This window comes from Medicago sativa, chromosome 3, assembly GCF_051527215.1.
Source record: "Medicago sativa cultivar Bolivia chromosome 3, Bolivia_mono, whole genome shotgun sequence".
In the NCBI taxonomy this organism is placed as follows: domain Eukaryota; kingdom Viridiplantae; phylum Streptophyta; class Magnoliopsida; order Fabales; family Fabaceae; genus Medicago; species Medicago sativa.
Genome location: NC_140751.1, coordinates 28,158,052 through 28,178,243, shown reverse-complemented (window position 1 = coordinate 28,178,243; position 20,192 = coordinate 28,158,052). Strand labels below are relative to the sequence as shown.

General features: G+C 34.3%; 1 protein-coding gene and 1 long non-coding RNA gene across 2 annotated transcripts; both read right to left on the bottom strand.

Annotated features, from left to right (window-relative positions):
- Positions 1-1,293: 1,293 nt before the first annotated feature.
- On the bottom strand, positions 1,294-19,236 carry SMC5 (structural maintenance of chromosomes 5). Its single transcript, XM_085751464.1, has 30 exons — positions 19,088-19,236; positions 17,948-18,125; positions 17,694-17,847; positions 16,942-17,015; positions 15,802-15,951; positions 15,607-15,711; positions 15,224-15,369; positions 12,422-12,533; positions 12,047-12,202; positions 9,791-9,912; positions 9,560-9,704; positions 9,417-9,482; positions 8,477-8,605; positions 8,302-8,400; positions 7,988-8,153; positions 7,718-7,863; positions 7,473-7,536; positions 7,251-7,375; positions 6,763-6,840; positions 5,179-5,251; positions 5,003-5,106; positions 3,526-3,642; positions 3,378-3,455; positions 2,946-3,045; positions 2,812-2,866; positions 2,511-2,559; positions 2,340-2,427; positions 2,186-2,258; positions 1,714-1,817; positions 1,294-1,630 (listed from the first exon to the last, which is right to left on the bottom strand). Exons 1-30 carry the CDS (start codon positions 19,126-19,128, stop codon positions 1,569-1,571), a joined length of 3,159 nt encoding a protein of 1,052 aa, XP_085607590.1. The 5' UTR covers positions 19,129-19,236; the 3' UTR covers positions 1,294-1,568.
- LOC146936908 (uncharacterized) lies at positions 11,701-11,976 on the bottom strand. The gene is made up of 2 exons (XR_015030784.1): positions 11,846-11,976; positions 11,701-11,812 (listed from the first exon to the last, which is right to left on the bottom strand). It is a non-coding gene; the product is annotated as an uncharacterized LOC146936908 (long non-coding RNA).
- Positions 19,237-20,192: the final 956 nt, after the last annotated feature.

Genomic DNA, 20,192 nt, shown 5'->3' with positions numbered 1-20,192 from the left:
TAAACGATATTGAAATTAAATATATAAGTTATAAAAAGATAATAAAATGCCCTAAAAAAAGATAATAAAATAAATGGACTCTCCTTAAAAAAAATTAAATAGACCGGTTGAAAAAAAATAAAATAAAATAAAATGGAAGAAAAAAGCAAATTGAAATATAATATTAAAAAATAAAAGAAAAGGTCGTCAGCGTGAGTTGAAGTGAGTTGCTTGTGAAATAAATTGCCGAGAAGTAGTTTTTTGAAATAGCATTCAACAACTTTTGGTCAGAGCTCATTTCATTCAATTTTATGCATTCGAACAAAAATACTTTTTTTAGAAGGTACTTTATTGATATTGTGTTTGGCCTAACTTCTCCTTAAAATGTAGAGAAGCTGAAAAAAATAAAAAATAAAAACGGGTCAAACGGTACGAAGTGTATGTTTGATAATGTGACAATGAGAAACGATTTTGATTGTATAAATATTAATTTATATTTAGATACAATAATGTAAAAGTGATTCATATTTAACTCGTTGTTTAGTTGGATCAAAATTTCTTTTAAATGTGTAATTAGAAAAATATACTTTAATATATTAAAGATTTGCATGACCAAACTACATGGGCAATTAAAGGAAATAGATAAAAAGAAATTGTTGTGTCAGACAATAATAAAATTCAAAAGCGATTCAATTTGTCTTTGAAGCTCCGAAATAAAGCTTCAGTTGGAATTGATTTTGGAGTAGATTGTTTTATAAGAGCAACAACTTACAGTTGAGGCTATTAAAAAAATAAAATAAATAAATATAGTTGTATATGATAAGAACACACTTTCCAAAACTCTTGCAAAATTATAAAGCATAATTGTTAAGCATTGCTAATTTTTACAGAATAAATCTACAAAAAGTGATACGAATGCATGAAAATAAGACATTATTTAACCACCAGACATGAGAAAGTGGTGGCGTTTAACCACCAGACATGAGAAAGTGGTGGCGGTTAAACTTGCATTTTTTTAGACTCCTCAACAATAAGCTCATTTAATTTACATGGTTTGGTGTATATTTGCATGAAAACTCGAGAGTAGAAAAAGTTTAAAATCTAAAATCTCAAGTATAATAATTAAGGCATTTTTATAATTAAGGCATTTTAAAAACTCGAGTAAAAACTCGTAGTAACCCCAAAATTTCATAATTTTTTAACCGAACCACAAAATTACCTATTGCATTTTTTTCTTCTTCTTTTCATTCCATTAATCTTTTTTGTATTGGTTTGTTGAATTTTTTACTATAATTGAGTAAATAAGAAATTAAATAAGCGGTAACAAAATCTCACCGTTGAATATAAGCAATAGTATAAAGAGTAAGAATACGGATCCTAGACAGTCAAGCTTGTCTACCACACCCTCTACCGCATTATTTACAACCAATGGATCAATTCAACATCTTCGAAAGGGTTAAAGAGTGTCTGGGGACCACTTGTTAGCATTTCCCATGAATCAAAAGCAAGTTCACTCAATTATAAACTTTGTTTTCTTTCTCCACAAAACTATACAAAATGCGAATAAACTCCATAGTGTTTGTTTTACTTTAACAAACTGTCTCTCCAACATGTCCAGTGATAATACTCCATCGATCACCAGCAGTCCACACTGATTATCAGAAAGAAAATGTATGGTAAGCAATATCAACAATAAAAAAGAGAATATATGTAGTTTTTGGTATGAGAAATTACCCTTTGAGGGTTGCTCAATCCAAGGGCCATTCATTACATTCAATATACTGCATGCCTCACTATATTGCAGATCTGGTAACAACTTTGGGGTAAGTAAGAAACACCTGCACAAGATTAATGGTCACTTACACTTTAGAAACAATCAAATGTGGCAGAACAGGGCACATTAGTGACTGGTAAACCTGCAAAGATCAACCTTAATTTCCTAATGACAAACAAAGCTATGGGCTTACTTGCCTCACATATATTGCTAGTATTTCAAATAAATACTATGCATGCATTAACTGAGTGTTTCTCTTCCAGCTAATGTGACACCGGCCAGTTTATATAAATAGCCTTGTTTATCAAAAATCTTAAAAAAAATGAAAGACAGTTTTCGACTCGCTGAATTAGGTATGTAACATGTATTCATCAGATTTTATTGTTAAATTTTAAACGAACAAATTGAAAAGTAATATTAATTAGCACTCACTGTGGTGTATTTGGCTTGCTTGCTGCTCTCACTAGTTGCTGAAACATCTTCCTTTCATTTATTGGATCCATTCCTGATAAAAAAGAGTCAATGAAGATCTCTTAAGTGCTGTCTGCGGCTAAACCAAAGGAATTTACTCTAAAGACTAACGAACCTTGATTGATCTCATCAACAACTCTAAATGGGCAGTTTGTAAGATCTTGAAGTGAAACAAGATAAACAATAGTTGAAACTGATCGTTCCTGGAAAACCAAATTTAAAAGTTAATTAGCATGTGGGACGGGGGCAAGGATCAATGCACTAAGAAAATAATCCTCTGTAGTACCCCTCCAGATTGATGATGGGCGCTGAGAACTTCAAGCTGTCCACTTTCTCTGATAGAACAAAAAACATACCGTAAGAAACAAATAAAAAGTGAAGGTGGAGTATACGGTATGGGAGAATATATATATATATATATATATATATATATATATATATATATATATATATATATATATATATATATATATATATATAAGGAAATTCCTTAGGTATCCTTTGCTTTTATTAGGATTTTGGCACCCTGTGAAATCCCATTCTTAAGAACAGAATATACAAAATAACTGCTTCAGAACAACTCCCACCTGAATTTGACTTTTATATGTATTCCAAATTGATCAAAGTCCATATCATGCTCATCTGAGAAGTGGAGACACATTGGTGAGGATGGAAGCATAAGAAACCAAATAAAATTAATTTCAATTACATTCTGACAAACCTAGTGAAACTTCTCCAGCAACAGCCATCTGTTGAAAATTTTGACTAAAAGTTTCATTTATCTGGGCCACGAGGTTTCTCAATGTAGGGAGCCATTTTCCCTGCAGAAAAAACAAAGGTTTGAGCTTTTTTCCAAAACCAGAAACACAAAAGAGGTCATGAAGATCAGGCACTATAAATCACATATTATCTATGCATCGAAAAAGGGTGGTGTTTGAAATAGCACCGAACTACTTTAGCTACATGCTAAAAACTCAGGACTTGAATACTGGCTCCTCCCATCTTCATCAAGTTCTAAAGATTATATCACAGAACTGGCAAGCATTTTTCATAGGATGGATCAAAAAAAAAATTCCAGTAGTCAATCCATCAACCGCATAGGTTCACCAATCCATTGTAGTATTCAGGTTATGTAAAGAAACAGTTATCTGACCTTAATGTTATCCAGTTCAGCCAGACACCTTGTAGATTCCTTCTTGTCAGCATCAAGTTTTTTCGCAAGATCTTCTATCTGTAAAGTCACAGTAAATATAGATGGCACATGAAAATAACCCAACAAAAATTACAACATTGAAGAGCACCTGTCTCTGACGAGCCTCATATTGTTCCAATATGTTATTATTGACAAAAAGGATTGAATTGGCTTGAGAAGTTGTATCTTGGATAGCTGCTTCCAACTCCTCAATTGTAGTAGGCATCTAAATGAAAAAACCCAAATGTTGTTAGAGCTCCCATTGACTTACAAGTTACATTTATATTATATTTGTAGAAACCATGGTAGACAATCACGATCTTAATGATCACACTATTCTATGATTTTGGGAGCCCTATCGGTCCCAACCATATGGAATGTGATCTGGTGCGATTGTGTGATCACACTATGCCAAAAGCAGGTTAACCAGCGATCCAATTGTTAAAATCAAATGACCAACATTTTTCTCCATCCTATGAGGTTCTAACACTTCCAATCCTATTGTTAAAATATAATAACCAACTTTTTCTCCATCCTATATGCAGAGGCGGAGCTAGAAGGGGGACCAACAGAGGCCATGATTAACAGAGTGATGTGACTTTTGTTGACTCTTCTGATGTAAACAACCACAGAACATGCTTTTCAGCATTGAAAACTATGATACCAGGGAAAAACAACAAGTTGAAATATGATAAACTACATGATTGTTTATATTGATGACATTGCTGAAAAATTTACCTCAAATATGATAATTTTAACTCTAACCACGAAGGACACAACATAAAATATATCTTATAATTTCTTGTAAATGTTATGCATTTATTTTTTTACATTATTAAATTTTACATCTAAACTTGGTCCCCCCTAAGTGTAATTCCTAGCTCCGTCCTTGCCTATTAGTATTAGGTGTTCAACACTTCCAATCCTACTTTTAGCATTTCATTTTTCCCAACCAAAAAAAACTTGCCCATTGTTTCTATGTGTGACACCCCTTCACTGGTTATCATCTTCTCCATTGTTCCTCTTGTGTGGTGCTGCAGCAAAGGTGCTCTTCCTTCATCGGGTTTGCTAGGTTTTAGTTGGGTAGGATTTGTTGGTTTGGTGTTTGACTACTTGTTGCTCTTCTCCCTCAGTTCTGTTTTGGTGTTCTTATGGATGGTGAGCTAAGTTTTAATTAAGTGCTTGTGGTGATTTAGGGCCTGTTTGGATAAACAGCTTATTTGCAGCTTAAAATTTAAAGCACAAGCGCTTATGCATAAGCTTACATAAGCTACTTTTATAGCAAAAGATAAAATGATGTTAAATTGTTATTGTATTTGCTATAATACATGTATAATTTCCCCCATCATAATGTTTTTATTTTATTTTTGCCACGGTCCTCTTAGGTGTTTTGATAATAGAAGATGAAGAACGCAGAAAAAGATGCTTTTTGTGTTCATATAGTCTTTCCACATATCAAGTTCAAAGTCATAAAGCAAACAACAAAATATGATCTCACCTAGAAGCAGCCTTCTAGACGAGATTGGTGATTGCAACAATAATATTAAAAACAAGAAAAGGAATGTATACGAATATCTAATACAAACCTCAAGAAATTCTTTCTCTAGGTCGGGTGTAAGCCGGGCAATTGACTTAGCATAATTTAATAAATCCGTAAGCTTCTGTCTACATTCTTCAGCCTCTTTCTTAGCTGCAAAACAAGAGTTAGGAACAAAGTTGCATCTTACAAAATCTACAAATTAACATTTAAATAGCTTCTCACAGTTATTAAAGTGTGATGATGCCTGCAGAGCAAAATTTTCATGCTGCTTCAGACTGGCCTCCGCTTCTCCAATCTAAAGAAAATTCAAAACATATAAATGAGAGAGAGAGAGAGAGAGAGAGAGAGAGAGAGAGAGATAAGCATAGAAACCAAGCACAGGCACAAGATTCAACATGAGATAAGCCAAAGCCAGGATTGACTACATAACTTCCTACAACATTTTACTGTACTCTAATAATTTCAGCTTGATGCAGCAGATAAAGTTAGTTACAACTTATAAACATAGATAGATCATTTTCTCAGTTAAGCTAGATGCAAAATTTACACATAGGAGACTGCTTTGAAATAAAAATTCTAAGGAGTGAGAAAACTCTAGTGTGTATTCATCTAGAATTCTGGTTCACTGTGACGAATACCGATTAATTCTAATGATTCAGACACTTTTCTTTTGTCATTTGATTCATTACTTGAATCTTGAATAATTTTGAGGTTTGTAGATGATATTATTAGCTTATAATTTTGTTTATGTAACTTGTTTTTACATAAAATGTCATATTTTATTGGTAATATGATTCATAATAAGACTTGATTCACGATTTGGAAAGTAGGTCATCTGATTCAGTTTCAATCTCGACTTGATAATCATGCTAATGACTTCCAGTCACATGAACAACTAAACACTTATACCAAAATTTGATATTAATTTGTATAGAAGCTTAGCCTATCACATTTTAGAACTATTAATTAAGACTTAGGATCCGTTGACATCAGGTGAGTCTAATGACTTACACCAAATCTCAGCCGTTAAATTAATTTAATCCAACGGCTTACATATGTCAAATTAAAAGAAATCAAAAACGAGACACATAATTCCCTCTCGGCCGTCTTCTCTCGGCCCTTCCCAAAATTGCAGAAAACATTTTCTTGTTTGGATGTTCATAAAATGTTTTCGTTTCATTTGATGGTTTACTTTCTTCTTCCGTGATCATAGAATGTTTTCTTGCTTGAAGTTCTTCATATCTCAATGTCCATGCCCATTTGAAATCTTATATTAGACACGACTTTGATTTAGATTTCGATGCATAGAGTAAATCACATCATTAAGATCGAATTAGACAATTGTGGGTGAATATTATTCTTAAAGATGATTTAAAATTCAAAGTACTGGCCGCAGTAATGGATTGAATACAAACAGATCTGCACTTTGATAAATTATATTTTTGTGTTGAAACAATTAGGTTTAGCTGACGGCAAAATCATTGAAGGAGTTGTATGTGCCTCATTGAATTTGACAAATGGGATCCGATGGATTAATTTATTTTAACAGTTGAGCTTTGGTGTAAGTCATTAGAATTACACCTGGTGTCAACGGATCCTTACTCATTAAACAATACCCAACGATCCATAATGTAGAATGGCAATTCACTGCTTTACTTTAATTCCTAGGCGGAAAAGTGGTAGCCTATAAATTAGAACGTAGAAGCTCAAACATTGTTTATAAAACTAGCTGCATAAAGGTGACGAATAATAGTCAGTTGCATGTATTATGTGCCAGCATGAGCAGCATAACTATTATTTGATTACCTTTGCATCAAATTCAATGAAAGTCATGCGTTGTTCAGCAAAACTTCGTCTGTAACCCGCGGCTTCAACAAGAAGATCCTGTCAATTGGCCAAAAATCAACAATAAAAAACCATATTCCTCTTGGAACAAAAACAAATAAAGAAAAAAAAAATCCTGAAAAAAATATATTAACATATTAATGCGAGTGCATTTAAATATTGAACCATAATCATGCCAACCAAATGCAAATAAATAATGTAAAATTTAAACCTGCAATAAACATGATTATGAAAATTTAGGATGAAGAGACGGTGCCTTGATCCAATGTAAGGAACACATCCGAGTTCAGTGAATACATATCAAGGAAATTATACTTTTCCCTCACTCTAAGGGGACTCGAACCCACAACAAGCTATATACAAGCTCTGTTATGATCATCTTAGCCAGCCCCTTCGAGCTTCAAATAACATGATATTAAGAAGAAGTAAAAAGAACAGAGATAAATCACCTTAATTTTAATTGCATTATGGAATCGTTGAATGTTACACTTTGTTGCCTGATCAACAAGCTTTGCTAACTCAGTATCTAAATCATCTTGCTCCTCCATCGATTTCAGTTTGCTTTTCTTTTGATCTAGAGGTCAAAACAAGGTATTTGCTTTATAGTATGAAAACAAAATGGTAATCTAACTATTTCATATCTTTCAATTTAGTATATCACTTATACTTACCAATACGCCTAACAATTGCTTGTCGCTCTTTTTGCTTATTTTGTGCTTCTAAACGAATGTCCTCCTAAAGGAAATCAGAAAGAATAACAAAATTTCAAACTTTAGTAGGAACATATTTCTTCAAACGCAGATTAGGTTAAAATTAAAGCTTTTATACACAATACATGAACGCTTGGGGAAAAAAAAAAACTCAAGGACAGATATATAGCAAGTGAAATTAAAATACAAAATTTTCTGTAACCTACCAACTGCTTACGAAGATTAGCAGCCTGATTCACAAAGCTTCTTTCCTCGTCTTGAAACTTTTTAAGACTTTCCTCCAAGGAAGCAATTTGTTCATGAAGCTCCCTTTCCTCGGAGCTCAGATCCTCAATGTCCCTCACATTTAAATCTAAATAGTACAACAAAAAGTAGAGAGAGAGAGAGAGAGAGAGAGAGAGAGAATAAGGAACCAGCATTTAAAACTAAATCACATGATCGAAATGTTGGTTGACCAAGCTTTTAGAGTGACATACTATTCACTAGAAGTTGAGGGCGTTGCACTTGTTCAACAACTGCTGAGACATGATTTCCATATCTAGACTTAGACCAATGATAGTGATTTTCTGGTGTCCATAAACTAGTAATTCCCAATTTTGGGACCCCATCAGCTTTCTGATCAGTTTCTTTCGATCCAATAAACTGAAACATGTAGAAAAGGAAGGAATAAGATTGTATAACAAATAACATCAATCCTCATCCAAACACATAAACATATTAGCTTGAAACATTTTTCAAAGAACCTATACATTTAAATAACAAATCTACAGACAAAGCACGAGAGGCATACTGAATGATCAAGATTAGATTGGCTAATCAACACCTCCTTGACAGCAACAGGAGCATCAAAAATTTGGTCCAAACGAGAGTTGATACCGAGAGCACGCATCTGGTAAGAATTATACAACAATGATGAAATGTTTGATGCTGATGGAACTTAAACAAAACTGTTGCCCCAAACTTACATTGGTAGATATTTCAGGAGGCGGCTCTCTTCGGCTATCATGACCAGTATAATTTAAAACTGGTACATCGTAGTTCCGTAGGTTGTTCACCAAGAAGTCCCGATCGCGGGGATCCTGTGTTATGAAAGACTGCATTTGAACAAAATGAATAAATCAGTATGGATAAGGAGATACTGATATCCATGCAGGAAATGGTGAAGCGCGAGAAGTGACTCCTCTTCAATAAGACCTGCATAATTACAATATTCTACCCCCACACCAAAATAAAGTGGGGTTATAAAAATAAAGCATTATACCGACCAATTTTTGTCAATGTGACTGAAAATACATAGTTTTTGCATAGGAAAAAGGATACAGTCAAAGGAAGAGAGAAAAAATAAAACATTAACATAGTGACGGGCTGGGGGAAATTGACAGGGAGTTGAAGGATTATTTTAAACATTGCTTGTTTTGTTCAATTTTATGGTGAGGATGGGAGTGAATTCCCTCATGACATGACTAAATTTTGGCTCCCCTCAACAGGGGGATTAGGGGGGGTTGATAATGTTTAAACGCATTGACTAAAATATTCTTGCATAAAATGAAATATAAAAAAATAAGGGCATAAACAAAAAAGTAGACCTTCCTCTCAAATAAAATATCTCCCCTTCACACCTCCCAACCATGCAAAAAAATTGTCTAATTAAATCTCTCACCTCCCTTCCCCCTCCCCTCCCCACCATTAAAGTCCCTCTTCCCTTGATTGAACCAAGCAGACCCAAAGGTCTCCACAAAAAATAATAGAAAGCAAGTTTAAGAGAAGCATGGGCTAAAAAAAACTACAAAATATCTAAATCTACAAAAATGTAGACAGAATTTCCGTGGTATTAGATGGAGAAAAGTTCAGCAAAAATTGCTTTGGCGAAAACAAAAGAGACCATAATAAAATATCCAGGACTACCTTCCAAGTGTACCAAGCAACTTGACCCTCTAGATATCCAGCATGAGATTGATCTGAGACATTCACCTGTAAATTCACTCAACAGTTTAACAGACCAAGTAAGAAGACCAAAGGCTATAAAACCATGCTTTTGACATATATACCTCAACTAAAACTGGGCCATAAACCTCCTTGTGGAATTCATCACGATGCTCTTGGACCCATTTATAAGCATCAAAAATTCTTTCAACCCCAGATTTTCGCAATGCATGCAAACACTTGGTACTTTTATTATTCATTTCCATCAACCTGCAAATTTTACAATAGAGAATTAAACAATATATTCACACAAGTAACCAATCTGAAGAAAACCTCATGTTTTGCCCAACTTCTACCTATCTTTACACTTCATCAAAGAGAACTTTTTATGCTTTATTTCGCTTTCTGCTTGTGACTTATTCTGTCTCGCTTGATTAGCAGAATAATCCAACTCCACAATTCCCTCTCTCAGTCTAAGCTGGTAAGAAAAAAAAATCATATAAACAATTTCCGCTGAGTACAATATTGGCTAAAGTTAGTAACAAACATATCACAGATATATCGAGTGAGAATAATGGGAATTAAGTATACTTGGCTTTACAATAATTGAATCTAGTCTCTATTATACCTGATCAATTTTTCCTAGTCAGTCAATGCACCTGGAACTTACTGAACAGTGTTCAGGAGAAGGTATTTCAAGAGATCCACTTAAGGCCAAATGAATGGAAGAGTGGCCAATTCCAAAAGACATCAAGAGGCTAAAACAGTTCTTGGGATTGACAGGTTATTACCGAAAGTTCGTCAAAGATTATGAAATTACTGCTAGGCCTCTCGCTCAGTTATTAAAGAATAGCTTTCATTGGGGAGACGAAGCTATGAAAGCTTTCAAAGAATTAAAAAGGTCATGATGGAACTACCTATGTTGAGCGTGCCAAATTTCCAAGTGCCATTTGAGATAGAACTGACACAACTGCAGTTGGCATTGGAGCTGTCCTCATGAGACCATAGATTTGCTGCTTCCACTGCTTGAAGTTCTTATCATAAAACTTAACATGCAGTGCGAAGAGGGAAAATTGCCATCAGAATTGACAAATGGATTCGAAGTGGCCATGGAAACAGGCACAAGATCGAAATAGAAGCTCTAGATACCGTGTTTGAAATCCAGAGCACAAGAAAGTAAACGAAACTGAGACAAAATTGAATATTCAGAATTCATAATAATTGGTTGAATGATTGCAATGATACTACCACTGTATTTATATAAGATACAGAGCGTAACAGATTCAAACTAGAAGATTGTGGCACAAGCTACTTACTCTTAACTAACTAGAAGCTTCTAACAGAAGCTACTAGGAACAAAAGAAGCCAGCTGTCATAAGACAGAAGCAACCGCTAAGCTAATAGAAGTTAGGCTCATGCCCAGTACATAGACTATCTCTAACACTATCACGATTCAGCGATGGTGACGATATAGGCTGTCAAGTTGTAGTGGTGGCGGAGGTGGAAGGCATTGTGGGGAGCTGTAGAGACGACAACAATGGTGGTGGACAGAATATGATGATGAAAAGCAATAATAAAAATTAAAATTGTAAGTTATTCTTGTTTTCTTGTTCTAAAAATAGAAAATACGAACAAATTTGGAGAATAAACATTCATAAAACTACTCAAACAAGTTTATGTTTTTATTTAAAAAAAAAAACTCAAATCAAGCATGCCCCTTAATTGCACTTACAGAAAGTGTGCTCTTAATTGTGTGTATGTTATGTCCATATATATATGTGTGTGTGTGTGTGTGTGTGTGTGTGTGTGTGTGTGTGTGTGTGTGTGTGTGTGTGTGTGTGTGTGTGTGTATATATGGGACAGGATCAATTGACACCATGGTGTCAAAATAATATGACGCCTCTGATAAGTCTTTGCTGGATAATCGTATTATAAAATTGACCGTTGGATTGAAAGATATTATAACAAAGATCATATCTACAAAATCTTACATTAATCGGAAATTATTTGATATGTCAATAAGATACATCAAAATTAACTCGTTTTTAAAAGTTTATAAGACGTTAATTTTGATGTATCTCATTGACATATCAAATGATTTACTAGCTTGGGAGTGTTATATGTAGGGGATGTATCAAGTGAGGGCTTTTTATTGTGAGAGATGAGAGGGTTAAATTGCGATCCTTGGATTAATCTTTTCATTTCATCATTATCAAAACACACACAAAAAAACCTGCATCTTCTCTCTTGTGTGTTACTGCTGCAGTTTTTTTTTTCTTCAATTTTTACTCTTCCAGTTCGTGGACAAGACTTGGTTGTTGAATCAACTCTAATATTTTTTATTTAAAAATAAAAAAACCTTTTTTATCAAACCAAACCTTTCTTCGTAACCAAAAAAAAAAAAACCAAACCTTTCTTCATCGCTGCCGGTAGGTAGTCATTATAGACCTCAGAATTATCGTATCGTTTCAATCTCAAAATTAACAATTATTGTATAATTCAAATGCCCACTCATCTCTCAGAATAAAAAGCCTTCTCATTTGATACATCCGACACACACACACACACACACGTGTGTGTGTGTGTAAATAATATAACCACTGAACACTTACAATCTCATCCTTGGGAAGTTCACAAGGGTTTAGACTCTCAAGTTCAAGTTCAGCAGCTGCAAGTTCCTCCCTAGCTTTTTTTAATTTCTGTTGCCGAGTTTCTTCCTGCTTCCTCAACTCGTCCATCTCTTTGTACTTCCCTTGTAATTCCACCTCCTATAAATTGATACAAAGAACTAAAATCACATCAGAAAGTTACAAGAAAAACGCACAACTACAATAACATGAATAGCTATTAATTTACTTTGATGGACTCAGTGCCAAAATACAACTTCTGTCAAGAAAATGCATGATTGATAATGAAGGCGCTGGTTTCGGGTCTCACTAAAAAATTATAGAAATAAAGTATGTTAAGTAATGGATGAGAAAAATTACCAATCGATTCTCTTTCTCCATAAGATCCATTCTTTTCTTGGCATTGTCACTTATTCGGTTGTTAGCCTTTTTGCACTTTGCATCTAATGCAGCTTTCTCCTCTTTTTGTTTCCTGTTTAAAGCATGACAAATTATAAATTTATCAAATCATATATACCAAAAGGGTGGGACCCCTTCCCAGACCCTGCTTCTGCGGGAGCTTTAGTGCACCGAGCTGCCTTTTTTTTTATATATACCAAAGGGAGGGGTTTACCACACAGACATATTCATAACATAGCAACAATAATACAGTAAAGGACAACAAGGATGCCAACTCCATCAAGGGAATAAGCTTAGGCTGATGTTCTTGTAATAATATAGATATGGTTCTGTTATGACATCACCATCCCCGGCTAAATATCATATTCATAACAATAATACCATGCCCATAACTTGATTAATTTGATTATAACTCAATAGACCAGCATTAAATAAATCCATTTAAAATGATAAAAAATATTACTATTCTACTGTACTGTAAAATCTCGCTAGAACACTAAAACTGATTTTTCGTTGGTAGTGTAGTATAGTATCAAAACATAAAATAAACACTATTTTAGTATAGTCTTGGAAAAATCACAGTAATCAACCAATCTATTTTGCAGCAATAAAAAAGCACTGGCGCAGTATTGTTGACATCCCTGTTATCTATCTACATAGTGCACATTTCAGATGTTTGGTCCTAGGGTTGAGGTGATCTGGTGATGTGTTGAAAATATCACATTAATTAGAGATATGACCAAGATAATGCTTGTAAAGCTTGATCAGTGTTAATCCTACAAGTCGGTTTTGTGTGGTTAAGTTAAACTGAATATCTTAAGTTCCTGTCACAGCCTAATGTCTGTGTTGATCAATTAAAGAGCCATCCGTATTACCACACACAAACCCCAATAGTGTTAGGCATTATGGACTATGTACGAACTTGGTGCTCAAGTTTTTATTGAGTCAATCAAGACACTGTGTTTTCAAAATTAAACAAATCAATTCTACCATCAGTCTTCCTCTACGTCAATTCCTTCAATAATCATTTTTATACAAAAAATATATGGGGTTTATGATGGATTTAAAAATAAAAAAAAATAAAAAATTGAAGATTTAATCTTAGAATTTGGATTGAACCTAACTCAATCCTACAAAACCAACATGCAAAGGGAGCGATAGCCACCACTTATAAACACTATTCAGATCATATCACTATCTAATCTGGGACTCTCAACAGACCACCCTCCCACCTAAACAGAACTACAGTAGATTATGATACAATTTGGAATTTGAGTTTGTCCATAAACCAATTTGGGTTTCTACACCCTACCTCCCCTTCCCGTCCTGTATCCCTCACAGCCTTTTCTGATGCATATTAGATTGCTGATCCACAGGATAGGAAGTATACTTCAGGTTCTTAGGTTTAACTTGGTTCCAACATGGTTTCACGGTGATCTGTTTAACAAATCCTAGTTGCTAGATCTAGCACTGCAGTTCAATACAGAAGATTGGTCAACTCTGCATCTGAAGTATTGTGGATTCAGCCTTTGTTGACAGAACTACTAATTCCATTTCAAACTCCAGTACAATATTGTGATAATCTTAGTGCAATCTCCCTCTCATAATTGAGTTTTGCATTCTACAACCAAGCACATGGAGCTAGAAATTTTCTTCCTCAGATAAAATCGTAACAAAAGTATAATTATCCAGCATATTCCAGTCACCGATCAAATTGTTGAAGTACTCACCAAGCCACTTTCTCCTCCGAGATTTCTCACACTCGCAGGAAAACTCAAGGTGGTAGACAGGGATTCACTTTACCAACCACCCTACATTTGAAGGGGTAATAATACAATAACAGAAATAGCAATATTTTCTATTGAAAATAAATAGAAAGTAATAGAATTCAGTATGTGATTCTGTGACTGATTAAACTAACTGAGAAAGCCAATTAGATACTTCTCCTGTGAAATACCTTAATGTTGGATTAATACTGTTTTTTTTTTTTTATGAATTCTTTTGAATATTCTTTCATTTCCCTCGGTTTTTATCAGATAAGGCATCAAAATAAACAATAGAAAGGAGATAAAAGATGATCTGAGAAAGTATACGAGGAATGAAAAGTATGAATTTAACCTCCAGTGGATTAGGATTAAAAACAAAGAAATAGGAGGTCAATAAACAAAAGAGATGTTAATTAATCAAAAAAAAAAATGTGGAGTGATGGATGACCCATGTAGTATTAGGACATGCAGTTCACCTTTAAATCAGTGGCATATGTTCATGTAAAAAATGCTCATGAAATATAATTGTTGGTGCATCTCCGCAATTTATGTGGTTACTAATGAGAGTGGCAAGGGAAGATTTTCCGTTCAAGGTATGACCAATGTGTTGTTAAATGGCGGTCATCGCGGATGGCAGTGGCAGAAATTTGACAAGCTACCATACAATGGTGGTGGTGTTGCAGGTTATAAATTCCTTATCGGATTATGAATTCATTTTATTCAAATCCTGCATTTTAAGGCTTATATTAAGCCTCTTCCTGGATATAGAGTGAGACATATTTTTGTTCCTTGACTTCACTTAAATATAAAACAGCTGAAAACTCTACAATTATTAATCGAACAACCTATTATGAATTTGATCAAAAGTCAAGTGCCCATCCCAAACTTCTACCCCTGCTAAAATATAAGCAACCTTCTCATATAGCAATTCAAATTCTAAGAGGATCAAAATGCAAACAATTACAAACATGTAACAAAGTAAGAAAGGATAGCATACTTAATAGGTTCTTTAAGTTCATTTAATAATTTTGCCGCCTTCTCAAGCTCCTTTGCTGCAGCCTTCTCACGCTCCTTAGCTTCACGATATTCAGCCTGCTTCATATCATACCTCAACCATGGCAATTTCTTTTTCATTGATTCGGCCTACAAAACAGATACAAGCATATTTTTTATATTTTCCTTTTAAAAAGTGCATTAAAGACAGTGACCTTTCAATGCAGGAGAATCAGAAAACCTCTTATATGAGAAAAATAAAGGATGAACTAGGCATATCAGAAAGAAAAAAAATAGACATCACCACAGAGGAGTCTACATTGCTCGGCATATACAAAACATTCAGACAATGCATGTGATTATGATCAACAAAACCCAATAGTTAACCTTGGCAAGAAGTTCATCTCTTTGACGAACACGTTCAACATCCTTCTCTAATTCAGCATTACGTTCCTTCAACTGGTTTAAAGTTCCTTCATTTTTCTCCAGAGACTGAGACAGAATTAGCAAATTGATCATGAAGTTTACAAGCAGCTAAGATTTAGAAGATTTCTATCATTCCTTAGTAAAGAGTGAACTTACCAGCTCAACATGCTTCAATGCACGACTTTTGTCAATAAGTGCACGATGTTGCTCTGGAAGTTGTGGATCACCAACAGCCTTTTCTGTCTCTTCCAGAAGTTGCACAGGAGTTAACTTTGCAAACTCACAGACCCTGTCTTGCGGTAAAAACTACCAAAAAGACAAGGATCCCAAAGAAGTAGTTCAGAAGGATAGAAAGAAAAACAAAGTATTAGCCCATCATAGATTTGAACATCACAATAAACATAATACCTATACCAATCAATATTCCTCAAAACTAATAAATAAAACAACTAAATCACAGGAAGCTGTGAAGGCCAAAACATAATGTGACGTGGATATGAGGATGTGGCAAATTCATAAAAATTAAAGATACCATTCAGTCTAGGTATGTCGACACAAAATTATTAAAAGAAAAAGATTTGTTTAGGGACATGGATATTTTACACCTGATTAGGATGGAAGGCTTGGCACTGAAGTTTATATGTGGAGAACAAAAGGAAGTGGGGCCAATATGGGTAATGATGGTGGAAGGTGGCAGTGGAGAAAGTGGAGGAGAAAAAATTCCACAGGTCATTTATGAAAATGAATGGTCAACCTTGTTTAAGTCTGACAGGTTGGTGTAGTGAATTCAAGAACTCTGACAGTAAAGAAACTGAATGAAATTTCATTGATGAAAATGAATGTTCAACCTCATTTAACTGAACCAAGCTAGAGCCATTTATAGAGCTCTACTGATTTTCAAACTGATGTGACTTAATAACTGTTTCTAACTGAAGGTGGTTCATTGAGTTACTGAAGCAGAAAGTTCTAGAATACAACATGATAAATAAAAGGGCAACCCGGTGCACTAAAGCTCCCGCATACGCAGGGTCCGAGAAGGGGTCCCACCATTTGGTGTATCGTACGCAGCCTTACCTTGATTTTACACAAGAGGCTGTTTCCAGGACTTGAACCCGTGACCTTTCAGTCACACGACAACAACTTTACCAATTGGGCCAAGGTTACCCCTCAATAGAACGCGATAAATAAATAAATAAATAAAAGAATAGTCCAGAGTTAAACTAAGCAAATTAAAACTGTGTGTAACACTATAGTCTAAATACCATGAAGTATAATGATTGCAGGTCATAAACTTACTTGAGTCAAATTATTTACTTGGATGTTAAACCTCTGAATGGTTTCAGCCACATCCTTTTTGGGCACAATATTTCCTGAAATTAATACATTGGCAGATCACATAACTGATCATACTGTTTTAAATTTGTCAGTAGTAATATTATACTTTATTTGCAGTTAGCACATGCAACTTTTTTCTCTTGGTCATTATACATACATACATATAAATGTTCAGTATATAAAATTGACATATAAGGGGGAAATCCAAAATTTAATGTATTACAAGGAAATTTTTTGAAGAATATAAATTAAGGGCAAGAGAGAACTCCTAAAGATGTTCATGCTTCACTCAATCATAGCTATATTCACCAAGCGATAGAAAAAATTGCTAACTGTTTCAGAAATATCATATCCTTAATTTTTTACCAAAACCTTCATAAACCATAAACCCTAACATACAAGAACTCGTTTGTGGTAGAAAGACACTTCCAACGTTCATGATAAGAGCCCAGAATGATTGTTCTAATGAAATATGTCTGTCTATGTTGTAATGCAGATATATACCATCCTGTTTTAGAACTATTATAGTTACACCAAAATAAGTGACACCAACCTGATAAAATGCAATATCAATATCAAAAGCAGAAACTACATTTTGTATTTTACCTTTTAAACATTTCTAATACAGTTAAAATCAACCAAAAACTTAACAATTGCTATCAAATTGAAAGTAGCATTCAATAAAAGAGTATATCTGGTGTCAAAAAACCCACCATTTAAAACCCATTCCGACTTGTTGCTAGTGTTTATTTTACGCATAATTGTAATTTGCTCCTCTTTATGGTCCCCCCTCAAGGTAATCTTAATGTGCCCAGAATCTTCTCCCCGCTTCACAAATGCCTGAATACTTGTGGCTCGCCCAAGCAACTGCAGAAAGTCGTATGAAATGGTTCAAAAATAAATTCTTCAGAAGCTTCTTAGCAAAAAGAAAACGAAACCTGTTCAAATGTGGGAAACAAAAACCAACCTGAGGCTCTCCACAGAGGCCAAGAGCAATAGCACATACAAGAGAACTCTTTCCAGAACCATTTGGCCCAATTACAAGATTCAATCGAGGCCCGGGTTTACATTTTAAGTAATCAAATGTCATGAAATTATGAAGTTCAATCTCTAAAATGTTTCCAGGCATATAATCATCCTCCCCCCTGAAACAAAACTCAAATCATCAACTCCATAATCACAATTCACAACCTTTTCACCATTTTCAAACAAAAAAATATGGGGTTAGATCGTATCCCTCATTTCAAATATTAAGCATGAAATATGAATTCTAATTTAGTTAATCACCATAGGGTAGAGCATGAAGTACAGAAAAGTAAAGCACAACAACAAAGATAGAAAAGAAAACTCACTTCTACAGTAATAAAAATATAAACCATTTATAAAAATATATGAAGCATGATTTTTAAGGATACCCAAATAAATTCACATTTTCCTCTAATTTTTGAATTTCTCAAATGTGGGATACTATATATGTGTCAGTGTTAGTGTTGTGTCTCGTGTCTTTGCTTCATGGAAAATTACAACAAACGACATAGACCAACCTCAAATACATAACTTACAAGGAAGAAAGCTAAAATTCAATCCTTACATTAACATACAATGACTTGAGAACAAAATTACCTCTATAACCATGAAGCACGGATACGGACACGAACATGACAGACACGGACGGACACCATACAGACACTGACAGTGACGGTGGCACTGACTCTGACACTCCGACACCGCTAATAATTTAAGAAAATCACATAATTCAGTGTAATTATATGTGTCTGTGTCGTTTGGTGTCGGACACAGTGACACACCTAATTCGAGGAATGTCCGTGCTTCATACCTCTATAACATAAACATCGACACTTGGAAGGTGTGTTCGGACACGTATCAGTTTCCAACAAGGGATTACATTCAATTATATCATTTTCTAAAATCCTTACCAATCTCGACGTGTCAGTGTCGTATCTGGTGTCCGCTAGATATAAAATTACAATAAACAACATATCCCAACCCCGAAACACAGAAATGGCAAGGAACAAAACTAAAAGTTACCAGTGAAACAGTTAAAAAGAAAACAAAACAGAATGGATGAGATAGAACGTTGACGAACCTGCTGATTTTGTGGCGCTTAGAAGGGCGAGAATTCGCCATTGAAAGTAACGGAAATCGATGTCGAATAACGGGTTTTGAAGTTTGAGAATTTGGAAGTTGAAAAAATGGTGTGTATGAAAACCCTAGGATTTGGGAATTGGAGAGATTGAGAAAGAGAAATTCTGGCGCCAATTAATGTTTCACAGAATGTTTGCAGTAATCTCGGGTTTTGTGTTGTGATTGGTTGGAGAGAGTTAAAGAAGAGAGAATGCAGAGCGAGAGAAGAAATAAGACACTATTTTTGGTTTGGTTGATGGTCGAAATAGCGCAGAGAGAAAGAATAGAGTGGGGCCGGGCGAGTGATATTCTTGGTCAAAGTAATATATAGGGTAACCATGCAAGATATTCAAGTTCAAACTCTAGACTTACCTCTTATTTACAATATAAAGGGTTAATTTTTAGTCATTAGATTATTTGGTAAAAAAAAATGATGTTTGGATGTTTTATTCTAATGACATCGTGTAAGATACAAAGATACTCCTAAATTACGTACTTCTCTACTAATCAAGTTATTTTTACTAGAAAGTCTATCATTAAACAAGCTCCAAACAAACAATGATATTTGTAATGGTGCTTTAATTCTTACGCTAAGTTTCTAATTTTTTGTTTTGAGAGTTCAATTTGACGTTAATTGGTGTTTTTAGTTAGTTTGATTTCATTTCAAATCATAAAACAAGTTTTATAATTCTTATTTTTGTTTAACAATAACAGCTTTTCACAGTTGGTTGTCCATCATCACACTAATCATCTCTAAAACAAATGAGAAATAATATTTGTACAACCATTTTGTGACAACTTTTATACAACCATTTCTCTCATACTCACATTATGTTTTTATTCTCTCTCTTCCTTTTTCTCTCTCTATTGTCTTTGACCAATAAAAAGAGAGAAAAAGAGGGTTGTCACAAAAGTTGTCACATATTGGTTGTATAAATATCATTGCTCAAAACAAATATGATCACCATCCATTACTATAACCACTATCAATAACCACTTTTACCACCGTCAACCACTAATTCAACCATCACTTTGACAACTATCTAACACCACTTCAACTATCTCTA